Source organism: Manduca sexta, chromosome 10 (assembly GCF_014839805.1).
Source record: "Manduca sexta isolate Smith_Timp_Sample1 chromosome 10, JHU_Msex_v1.0, whole genome shotgun sequence".
Classification (NCBI taxonomy): domain Eukaryota; kingdom Metazoa; phylum Arthropoda; class Insecta; order Lepidoptera; family Sphingidae; genus Manduca; species Manduca sexta.
In genome coordinates this window covers 3924632-3937235 of record NC_051124.1, presented here as the reverse complement: position 1 = coordinate 3937235, position 12604 = coordinate 3924632, and the positions used below count along the sequence as shown (strand labels likewise).

Here is a 12604-nt window from a genome sequence, read left to right as displayed (position 1 = left end):
TGTTTAAGTATGATGGGAATGTAATATATATTTATATTTAAAAAGTATATTTATTTTCATAAACAAATATGTTAAGGTATGTACAAAACCTAAGGGCATAAAGATATTAACAATGTTCAAAATTATATTATATGAACTATAATTATTTTGCAGAAGGCAAGGCATTGCTCATCCTGCTATAGAGGATATTTATGACGATGGAATGATGAATGGAGAGATCCCGGAGAAGGAAGACTTTGAGCCTGAACATGCTGAGTCCATAGCAAGTAAAGGTTTAAATATAAAAAAGGCGTAAGTACAAATGCTATAGTTATTTGTAAACTTAAGACATGAGATAATACAGTTGAAATTGAGATTATGTTATAAACATAATATGAATACATTGATTTAAAGGAACTCATTTACGATAAGTCATTTTTGTCCTTGTGCTAAGAAAACAAAATCACTTATTTGATTTCCAACAGTACTGTAATAATTATAAGATACTACTTTTCAACAAGATTGTTCTAAATATAAATCACAATGATGCTATTGGACTGGCATTTTAAGTTGCCATCTCCACCAAATACATATTTGTCTAAAGAACTTGCTGCCAGAAAATTTGGCACCAATCATATTATACAATTTTAAGCCAGTGATATTTGTCTCCAAGCAGTAATGATATTTTATGAATGAAAGTGTTCATGGCTTTGCGCCAGTTTGTTGACATGCAATTATGTAACAATTGTAATGTAATAACAATTTTAATAATTATTATTAATAGATTTTATTTTATAATCTTTTGATAGTCTTTGTCATGACATGTTTTTATTATGGGTGTGATATGTCGTGTTCTAAGACAATATAAAAAAAATAAAAAAAATAATCTGTTTACAGTAATGAAGCATTAAAAAAGAAAAAGAAAGAAAAACAACAGCAACGTCGTGCCCTCCAAGAGTCTAATATGAAACAGGATATCAAACAACTGCAAAGGCACGGAAAGCAGGAGGCACTGCACAAGTTGCTCTGTGCACACTTGCAGCTGCTGTGTTCTCTTAACATGGTCAATGAGGTTAGCTTTTTATATTATATTATACTAGCTTTACTTTGTACATAGACATTTCTAGGTGCTTTTGTACAAGTTACCATTTTATGCTATAATGTATAAGTAGGAATGGGTAGTTAAATCAAAGTGTGAGATTCTGACTACTGAACTGGCAAGCGCACTGTTGGATGTCCACACACAAGGTGGACAGTTGCCCTAATAAATGTCACTGGAAGTTGCTGGGTGTGGGCCGCTTCCAATAGGTTGATCTGGAAATCTGTAGGAGGCTCATGTTCAGTGGCTGATGATGATGATGTTGTGAGATACTGACTACTACCTATAAATACAAACAATACATAGAGATTTTTTAAAACATGTCCCAGTTTTAATGGTCTCTGTTATCAGTCAAATCTGTTGAGCGACTGATAAGCGATATTGGAACATTGATAAGAATGATTTATCCAAAATATGTTTGTAAGACCCAGAAGTGAGATTTTACTTGCACAAATAAAATGTTGTCTGAAAATATTTTATTTATTACTTTGAATTACTTTTTAAATAATGACAATTCATTTAATTACTTTAGAAATTTGTGTATGCCCATTAAAACTAAGAGACCACATATAAATCAGTTTACCTACCTACCTACAGATCTATGGGAATTGGTGAATTTCATAATCAGACATATTATGTAAAGATAATTCTTGCATTGAAAAAAATAGAAGTTGATCTTGATTATACTACACTAATTCTTTTTTCAAATGTCTAAATTCTACTACAATGCGGGGCCAATATCACGTCAATTGAAGAAATAAAAATAGATCTATACATCTATCTATTTTTTTTCACAACCAAACTTTATTGTGATCGATTCGATTACGCGATCGATCTGGAGAAATCAATAAAGATTGTTTAGTAATTCCTGACCATAGTGCAAGAATTTATTTTTCCAATTTCAGGGTCGATTAGTGTTGCAACATTACAGACAGAAAGGGTTGCGCAGTCCCGATAACCCTAAAATAACTGACGTTAAAGTTTATAACGCTTTGCTGCAGGGATTTGCGAGTACGGTAAGCATAAAAGTAATTTGTACATCATTTTGTACAGCTGTCAAAAAAGTTAAAATGTTATAAGTTTTATGAAACTTTTGCTGTCAATTTTTCCTTAGTCAGTTCATAAAAAGGAAGTAGATATTCAAGATACAATAATTAAATATTGTTAATTTATTTAGAAAATTTAAAATCTTTTTTTTTTTAGGTTTCACTATTTTTTTAAGTTTGAACTTTGTATACAAATGGATTGAATTCTGACATACAAAACACGAGTGTATCGTGGAGTCCCCTGGGATCCCTAGCAATATTTTCAACATTTATAAAATGTTTTTTGCAGGGTATGTTAGAGAACACTAAAGAACTCTTAACATTCATGTCAGAGGACGGAGTCGAAGTGAACGCGCAGACGTTCGCGGCCGTGTTCGAGTGCGTAGAGAGGAGTCAGGAGGAAAACAAACACATTCTACTGCAGTATTATAACATGATTATGCAAGATAAGGTAAGTTTCATGTTTCCTTATTGAAAATGGGTAGAGCTCAACGAGTTGGTAGTTATTAAATTTCAATGTGTAGGGGACAATGGCGAAGCTTGCCATAGAGGAGCCCTATATCCAAATTTGTTGCGGCCTATCATGGCAGTGCGAATTATATATTATTATATGGAACAGAGGGGCAACTTGAGGGCCCTGTATATTTAATACTGATACGGCGGTAGCTATGCCCCTGGTAGTGAAAATAATTTCATACGTTATACAAAATTCGTCAAATAGACAGCAAAGTGTCCCGAAAAATGCGACTCGCAAGTCGATGTCGTTAATTTTGATGTTTGTCTTTGATCGAGAGACCAATACACCAGTTATGTGTTATTCTTACAACCAAACCCAATAAAACGACGCGGAGTCGTATCGTGTTTTTTTTGTCACCTTTTAAGCATACTGGATAGTGTTCTGTTATAAAATATTTTATAAGCAAACTAAAAAAGTATGGCTATTCTTAACTTTTTTATAATTTTACTGACAGCACTTTCAAAAACCAGCGATAGCCAAATAATTTTTAAGTCACCATTAATAAGTCGGTGTTTTTTAGGGTATCAGCTTAAACGATTTATTGGACAAAAGCAAATTCCTTTACGACCAGCGAGAAGTGGTTTTAAAAGCTATAAGGAGAATACAACCGGGATTCGAACCCCAATACACTCCCCCAGTACTCGACTACGTGTGTCCTCTTCTAGACAAGTTGAAATTAGACCAAATAGAGAATAGAAAAGGTCTAATGCATTCCCCCGCCGAAGGACTGTTGACTTTGGAAGAGATGGTACAGAAAGCGAAAGAGCAACTCGAAACAGAGATTGTGGGCGAGATAGAAGTTGAGAATATCAACGTGAGAGACGAATCGGCTCCCATGGTACAGTTCTGTGTGAGTATTAATGCTGTGATTATTTGTGTGAATAACTATGTCTGGGTCGAAGGACCAAAAAATTCTTTGTAAATTTTGTATTGTAATTCATAAAGAGGCTCATTGTTTGTTAGAGTTTAATTAGTGGATGTAATCAAATATGATGGTAACTGTGAATTTTCCCAACTTTGTTATTTCACTTTTTCACTTGATAGTTAGTCGTTAAACTCAAAAGTGTCAATAAGCAACAATATTTGTTAATAATTGTAATATTGTCTTATGCAGAGAAAGAAGCTAGAAGAAACAGAAGAAGAATGGCGAAGCGTGATCAAAGAGGCTTTCATACGAAACGTGGGCACGCTTAAATCGCAGAGCAGCGCGTCGCAGTCCGCCATCACGCTGTACCCGTATCTCAAGGTGTTAGAGGTGAGTACTGTTTGACTTTATATAGGCCAAAGCACATGAGGGAGAGATCAGGTTGAGCTGCTTCGACAGTTTATGCTCGTGGCAGCATATTCGTACATGCTAGGATAACAATCACCATACACAAGTTATAAATCCCGCCGTAATTTCTCTCGAATATCAATCACTTCAAGATCAACCTGTGTATGTCCACTCTCGAACAAGCCACCAAAATTATGTCGATTGGCGAGTGACAATCATCTTGTCAATCAGTATATTTGCACCTCACCACACTTAATATCGGGTACAGTGGAATCACTTGTCACATACCTACCTTTACTTATTTGTTTTAGGTGGATCAATTTGTGGAGTTAATAATGTCGGAAATAAATAAACTGGTCGACGGAAGCGAAACGTACAGCCCGACTTTGAAGTTATTGCAGAGGGATTTAGGAACGCAAGTTTATCAAAAGTAAGTGTGATTGCATTATTTAAAATCTATAGTTGATTATCATTTTAATTTTCTTAGCGGTGCTGTTAGGTATCATGTTGAATAACTAATGTATGTGTTTTTTGTTTTGCTGAAACAAATGAGTTGTCTGAGATTGGTTTTTGTGATATAGGGACGCAACATATTTTGCGGAACGCAGCAGAGTTTTTAGTGACAAACTATTGTCGACATTGTCTTCATTCAAATAATATTCAAAATCAATTAACAATGTAATGCAATTTAATGTTGTGTTAATGTATTTCGAATATTATTTCAATGAAGCCAATGTCGATAATCGTTTGACAAAAAAAATCTCCGCGCTGTGCTCCGCCAAACAAGCGTAGGCCCTTATGTTATGTTGATGGTTCATGTTAGGACAGATATAAAGACGAAGCATAGGTAAACTATGTACTCCTTTGTAAACTACGTATGAAGGCGTGTATTCATTTATTTCCCAGATATCAAATCGAGCAATACCGTCGCAACGGCGTGCTGGACAAGACGTTCACGATCTACGAGCAGTACTGCTCGTGGTACCTGCGCCGGCGCCCGCGCGGCGAGGGCGGCGCCGTGCTCAACGCGCGCCAGGCCTGGGCCGCGCTGCTGCACGCGCACGCCGACGGCCCGAGTCTGGTGCGGCACATCATTATATCATATATTATGGGCTTGTCTGTATGCTAGGATGTTTGGTATCTATTACATACAAACCGTTGAATGAATTTTGATTAAATTAAACACACAGGTAGATGTAAGTCTTAAAATTAACATAGGCAATTTTTCATCTCAAAAAGTTATTAACATAATTATTACAGGGTCAGATTTTAACGCATAGAACTTCTTGGTTAGCTAGTCTATTATGTGATTTGATTATCGTATTATTAGTTTGCTCATGTTATCACCCTTTAACGTCGTCACGTGATTATTATTTTGCTCTAGGATTACGAGGAATCGCCGTGGCCGATAGAGCTGCGTCAGAATATCGGAAAGTTTCTGTACAATATCATCATAAACGATGTGAAGATCGATGTCAATATGTTCAAACCGAAAGCTAAAGTGTGAGTTTAGTCATATTTTTGATACTGTTGCTAGAAATTCTGCTAGATTGACAAGTTTATTTCCATTTCATGTTTTCAAGTATGTAATACAATATTATAATGTGTGTGCGTGTGTGCAGTAAGAAGTTGCCGGCGGTGTACAAGGTGCACCGTCCGTGGGGGCTGCTCGGTGCGGCAGGAGCTGAAGCCGCACCCGGTGCTGTGGCGCGCGTGCGCCGGCGCCGCCCGCCGCGCGCTGCGCCTGCGCACGGCGCTCGCGCCCGCCGCCGCGCCGCCCGCGCCCTGGACCAGCCCGCGCCGCGGCGCGTACCTGCTCACGCCGCCGCCGCTCATTCGCATGCCCTACTACGTCTCCAACCAGTGGAAGCGGCTCGACGAAGCGCCGCCGGAGACGCTGTACCCTGTACTCGACAGCCTTAACCAACTCGGAGAAGTGCCGTGGCTCATCAACAAACCTATACTAGATCTCCAGGTCAAGATATTCAGGTAACCGCTTAAGTAAATATTATATTAAGGCGATACCTCAAGGTCCATTTTCATACATTTTGTTTCGGCTTTAATCTGGGTAACTAAACAAGTATTGGCAAGTAAAGAATTTAAATTCACGTCTAGTTAGTGATTAGTTCTCGCAGTTGAAAGAAAAACGTAAAAATAATTAATAATCATGGATATTTCGGCCTTTAAAATTTCATCAAATTTGACAAGTACGTATTGTTAGTGTGAGTGACGGCTGACTGAGTATACCGGCACAAATGAGAACTATATATAAATGATTAACGCTGTCGCAGCAAAATAACCGTGAGATGGCGTTATTTATTCTTTTCAAATTGGATATATCGTAGTAGAATATACATGAATCATTTAAAACACATCAAATATGATATGCCTTTTAAATAATTTTGTAATGGGAAAAATAGAAAATAGAAATGAGGAGAATCACTAACTTTTATCACGACAGAGGGCGCACTGTACCTTGGCTTGACAAAACAAACGTCAAATCGTATGACGTATCACTGAGTGTTTATGAATATAATATACTTTTGTTCCAAATGCCTCAATGCAGTGCGTTAAATTGTAAAACAGAGGAATACATTTATTTCCAAAGGAAAGTAAACGTAGAAAGCAATGGGAATCTGCGTTACGTATAAAAACTTCGAAGCTAGTAGCACAGCACGATTGTGTGTTGCGCATTTTACAGAAAAAGATTATTACGGGAAAATCAATTATACAGGTGAGTCACTATAGAATTTCTATGTGATTTACCTATTTCCATTAATTTTAATTACTTCGTGCTAATTATTTTTTGTTTTTTATGATTTCAGGTTATGAGCTCCTTGCAAAATTTCTTAAAAAGACAGCTGTGCTATCTGTGTTCTTCTTAACGAAGATAAAACCAGAAAATCCAGCTGCTGTGGCACATCAACAACGTATTGAACGAAGAAGTCAGTCGAGTAACAAATGTAGATAATTCACAACCATCAAGTAGCAAAGTTAACCTAATAAGTGACAGAGACAATTTACTGGAAGTTGATCATGAAGAAGCAGTCAAAACAGAAGACAACAGTGCAGTAGGATGTACATATATTATGCATGAATTTATATCTAAGGGCACTCAAGTTGATCAAGAACACAAATATGGGTTTATGAATAGATATAAAGATGATAATGCCACTATTAAGTTTTACACAGGTTTTGAATCATATAAAAAATTTAATTTAGTCTACTCAGCTCTTAGTCCAGTGGTTCACAAAATAAAATATTATGGCAGCAATGTGATTATTCTTAGCAGTGATTCTAATTCTAATTTATTAGTTGGTGCAATACCTGGTAGCTTGCTGTTATATTGTTCCCAAGCATTTGCAGGATTGATAAGTGATCAGTAGGCAGTGGAACAAAGTGACCTTTTAGCAAAATGTGAAAGTGGTAGTAGTATACTGACTGACAGAGGATTTATGATACAATATATATTTCATCAGACAAAAATGTGACCATTAGGATTCCCAATTTCTTAAAAGAAAAATTTCAGTTGCCTGGTCTTAATGTAATAAAAGATAGGGAGCTTGCAAACAAAGGAGTTCATATAGAAAGAATAATAGGATTAACAAAGACAAACAAAATTTAAAAATGAATTAGACCATAACTATATCCCAATAGTGAGCAAAATCTTTTTTTATGTTTTATGTGCTAAACATCTACAATTTCAGGAATTATACTATTACTATATTGTGAAAGATATTAGATAAAAAGATGTAATTATTTCAATTTATTTATTAATAATTGTAAATAGTTCTTATACACATACTTATTTACATTTCTGGTTCTAAATTATGTACATAAAAGTTTAACAAATTTGTCAACATGCCATTAATAAATGAGTCATCTCTATTAATGAATATTATTTTCATATCCTCAAATGTGTAAACAATAAAATTGCAATATTGGGCGTCCCCCGAACAATAAAGTTGGCCTTGGATTTGGGCATAATATGGATGCTGCTTTTTAAATGTAATTCTCCATTAAGTATTTTTAAGTAAGGCACAGTCACAGAGGTTATTTTATAATATCTAGCAGCATATGGACACTTAACCTCAACAATAGTATCTTTACCCAATATACCGTCTGGAGAAACAGCCAGAAAAGGATATTCAAATGATATAATGAATCCACTTTTTTTATTTTTAGTCCATAATCTCTATCATATTTGGCAATGGAAATAGTTTCTTGGATTTTACTATGCACAACTAACATAGTCTGCACAGCTTTGGGGCCAAAATCATATCGATTACATATATTTTTGGTACTCATATGTTTTACTGTGGCACACTAAATGAAACATACTGGCAGTAATCCTGCATGATCTTTCATGCCACTCAGAGGAATCACTTTGGGCTCTTGTATTCTTCTCACTTCCTGAATTTGTTCAGATATAATATTTTTAATAATAGCTTCTCTAGTAAAATATCTATTGGAGTCCTATCTACATAGGTGTAACGATCCCATTCAATGCCATGTGGATTTGCGGGTTCACATGTCTGTAATAAAGGTATTGAGCTTCCATCATATCCCATTACTAAAATTTTCACATAATCAGCATAACTGTCCATAATATCAGTAAGTATCTTTTAGTGTGTTATAAGTACAAGATTTCAATCTCTTGTTGGGTAAATTGCCTGCCTCGGTGGCGTAGTTGTATTGCATGTNCGGTACAATAGCGCTCTGAGGTCCTGGGTTCGAATCCCGGGTCGGGCAAAGTGATATTTGGGTTTTTCTGCTCAGTATCAGCCGGAGTCTGGAATTTGTGCCCGATATGGGCTCGCCCCCTATCACATCATGGGACGGAACATACTTGGCGAAAAGTGGGTGCCCTAGTTGCGCCTCTGCATACCCCTTCGGGGATAAAATGCGTGATGTTATGTATGTTATGTATGTTATGTTGGGTAAATTTTGAGCTGCAATGGGTGAATTATAAAATACTTTCTTGGGTCTATTGAATGTCATTAATTTTTGAGTACTTGACAGATGCAATTTAATATTTTTTTTGTGTACCATCCAACAATACAGAGACATGTTTGCAACATGCTTGAGTACCACTGCCTGCAGCACAATCGCAATGGCATTCTTCAATTACTCCATCTTTACTTAATGTTATATCCACAAAGTATACCACTTTTTTCATGCTGCCTTTGCATTGTCCCTGCATAGTGGGTATAAATGCCATCTGTGGAATAGCGGGCAGTCACAAGATGTCGAAATTCGTACAGGAGTTGTCCTTTATGCTGAGTATTATATCTGCAAAAACAATAATGTAGTAAGAAAATATAATATAATGTTATCAAGATATCATGATATATGAGTGTAGGTATACCAATTTAAATACATAAAATTTACACTGTCATCTTTGTAAACAACTGCCTAAGATTATAATCATTACATATGGGTACATAACTTTCAAAATATTCCTGTATTGCTTGTCTTGTAATCATTGGTAAAGAAGTGTCCGCAATTATGTCTCTGAAAGTATCAGTGGCTGGACTCAGATATGCGATCTCCTCTTGGATCTCGCAGTCAACACCAAAATTTTTATTCCGGTCATTAGATTGCAATCTATAACAAAAACAAGAACTGAGGTCCGAGAACAAGAAAATAAGGCATATAAGCGAATTATAACCTAAATATTATAGTATTTACCTTTCTATCAAATTAGCCTTTTTTTCCGGCAATTGACGCATTTCTTTTACGAACCTCAACTTTAAGTTGAGGCACAGTCATGAAAGCGTACATATTTTAATGAATTAGCACTTCAAATTTCTTGAAATAGCGTCTTCACTTACGTCAAGAAAAGTAAACAACGGTAAACAAAGTACACTCGTGTACTTCCATTGTTATGAGTATTTGATAGAAGCTTTATTTATGATTTGACATATTACAACCGACGTTGCCGCTCTTCCTATTGACCGTCGTCAAGGTCGTGAAGTGAACCTATGGGACGTTGCCAGCTCAATACCCTGTTGGGTCTAAGGTAAAAGTAAGTTTCATCACATTACGTTAATGTCACTACTATTGCACGCGGTTTTGCCTGTGCAAAATTTTAGATTTAAAATTATAAATAAGATCGCCTGAGAATTTTACCTGTATTTAATATAATGTAATTTGTAAATGTGACGATCGATAAAAAGAATATAATATATAGTTTTTCAATAAAAGTTATGATTTTGTTTCTATTTATTAACTTCTCCCTCGGGATAGGTGCTTTAAAATCGTATTTTATACAGTAACTTTTCAAATAAAACTATTTACGGATTTTATCGTGGTGATTTATATTATTATTTTCTCCCTAATGCTATATGTACTTATATTGGGAGAAAATAATAATATATATCACCGCGATAAAATACGTAAATAGACAATATTTCAAAGATAAAAAAATAAACAATACATAATAAAAATAACATCTATGGAGCTTTCAATTAAATAAAGAATAATTGGACGACAGGAGTTAACAACATATCAGCAATTAATTCTGTTGACAGAAGTTTATATAATCATATTACCGATATATTTAATTGTATTTTTCATTTCAGTGTTTGTATCTTCCAGTATTATATATTAGTCTATGTTTGTTTCGATTTTATACAGTAATCATCTATTATAAATAAATATTTCATTTGTAAAAACTTAAATTCCAATCGCCGTAGCGTAACTCAGGAAGATATTTTTTTTTATACAAATACCTCATACCAAAGTCTGTTTTACAACAATAAATCAAATAAAATAAAATTTCACTCGACGGTCGTATTATATACGGCCAAATTGAATAGCCGCTTTTTCATTATAAGAACAGTACATTACAACCACCTCCGTGACTTGTGACGGCCATTGCATTCCAGGCTTTACAAAAACATGACGTTACTCGCGATTAAAAACAACCTTATGTGGTGGGTGTGAGGTCGAATTTGTGTTTAGTCCATCAATACTTATGATTTTCTGTTTCATGTTTTGTTTGAATTTATCGACGACGCTAATTTTGTTATCACATTTGCAAGGAGTTTAGTTCAGCCTTTAGGATTCGATACAAGACAACATAATGGTGGTCTCGGTGTATGTACACCTTTGATGTACACGTATACACGTGCTATACCAAAATATCTGTATGAAGCTCCGTCATGCACCGTCAGTGCTAGCACAACTGAAGCTGCGTTGGAACCAGAACTAACCAATTGATCCCAACCGGATACCGATGCCTATCTACTACCTGTGGAAATGATTTCTAGTAACAACCTGCAATTGGTAATTGGATAACTGATTGTGGACTCGAAGCACGAACTTCAGTGGGCATTTAATGTGCCAAAACATACTCGGGTTATTGTTTCCAAATTCAATATGCCAGTGAAAACAAAAGGGTTTTCATAGTCTTTCCACATTTTAATGCAGCATGTGTGATGAAATTTGGCACCATTGTTCTGAAAGGGATAACACAAACATAATATGCTTTATGTGGGCAATCATAACAGCTTGCAGATATTACACGCGAGTGGCTAATATGATAATCTTTGTGGACTCGCCAAATATGGCTGGTATTATATTTCTTGCAATTGAAAAACGACAATACATGGGACAAATAATTGACTACGGAAGAAAGAAACCTGGTGACTAAGATAGATTTATTGCCAGTGTAAAAGGTATATATTGGATGCTACTCTATATATTACTGTTTATATGTAAGGGGCTAGTTAAAAAGGTTATATGGTCACAACTTAGATTCATCATTAGGAATGGAAGTTCCATACACAATATAGGAATTATTATTTATTAGATTACTCATGCCTTTACATTAGCATACTATCTCATGACAATTTTCTTTCCAGGCTTGAATTATCAGCAATGACAAAAAAGCCTATTTATTGGTTTCAAAAATAAATACTGTTTCACAATAGGACAATATTATGAATTGAAAAGAATAGATTTAAACAGACCTAGTTGCTGTAAAATTACAGAGCCGTTTACGGCAATGGAATCTAAAATTTAAAATTTCAAGAGTGAAGAAATGCATAGTCTCCATTATTTAAATTTTATTAGAGATGGAGATTCTTCTGTGTTTGCTAATGTGAAAGAAAAAGTACAACAAGGGAACTAAATAAAAAAATTGACACCAGTGCACAAGGTAATTTATTGTATCCAATATCCATAGACCTTTATCTCCTTGGCATAGTGCTAGTTGTATTATCATGAGGCCGGAGATTCCAAGGTTTTTGTTACCATTTATGGGTGATAGGATTTTGAATGCCTCAAATATGATTGGTGTCATAAAATCTCAACTAAATTATTAGTGTAACATTCTTGGTAAAGACTGCTGGTCCCACCACACATTGAAGTAGAATAAAAAAGGAATGTTCAGATACAATTAATGCTTCACATAAATGTTTTGTATTTGTAATCATTAATACCTGGTGGGTGAACTACTACTATGCTATGCTAATTATCATGATAACTTGCTATATGTCAATATTGTAATTCACCTTTTACTTGGCCGACTAAACATTGAACTTGAATTGATAATGTAATGTGGATAAACATATACTATATTACTACTCACATTTCAGATTTTAGCTAATACAAAGCTTCCACACTATGGATGAAATATTTTTAAACCAAGGTTACTGAAGAACTACTGTGCAATAAATTATTGT

General features: G+C 35.1%; 1 protein-coding gene and 3 long non-coding RNA genes across 5 annotated transcripts in view; 2 read left to right on the top strand and 2 right to left on the bottom strand.

Annotated features, from left to right (window-relative positions):
• Positions 1 to 12604, top strand: part of LOC115444371 (DNA-directed RNA polymerase, mitochondrial) — a 32192-nt gene that overhangs the window by 1578 nt on the left and 18010 nt on the right. Inside the window, 11 exon segments of the mRNA XM_037437155.1 lie at positions 154 to 291; positions 877 to 1051; positions 1984 to 2094; positions 2414 to 2575; positions 3162 to 3491; positions 3756 to 3896; positions 4226 to 4344; positions 4821 to 4995; positions 5299 to 5417; positions 5537 to 5582; positions 5584 to 5903. Coding sequence (XP_037293052.1) covers positions 154 to 291; positions 877 to 1051; positions 1984 to 2094; positions 2414 to 2575; positions 3162 to 3491; positions 3756 to 3896; positions 4226 to 4344; positions 4821 to 4995; positions 5299 to 5417; positions 5537 to 5582; positions 5584 to 5903 — 1836 coding nt within the window.
• LOC119188916 lies at positions 6405 to 7330 on the top strand. Its single transcript, XR_005112168.1, has 2 exons — positions 6405 to 6648; positions 6740 to 7330. It is a non-coding gene; the product is annotated as an uncharacterized LOC119188916 (long non-coding RNA).
• LOC119188917 lies at positions 7956 to 9087 on the bottom strand. Its single transcript, XR_005112169.1, has 2 exons — positions 8964 to 9087; positions 7956 to 8449 (listed from the first exon to the last, which is right to left on the bottom strand). It is a non-coding gene; the product is annotated as an uncharacterized LOC119188917 (long non-coding RNA).
• On the bottom strand, positions 9123 to 9936 carry LOC119188914. 2 transcript variants are annotated; one of them, XR_005112166.1, is made up of 3 exons: positions 9606 to 9936; positions 9283 to 9521; positions 9123 to 9206 (listed from the first exon to the last, which is right to left on the bottom strand). It is a non-coding gene; the product is annotated as an uncharacterized LOC119188914 (long non-coding RNA). The 2 variants fall into 2 exon arrangements; XR_005112165.1 differs by lacking the exon at positions 9123 to 9206 and having other exon boundaries at positions 9221 to 9521.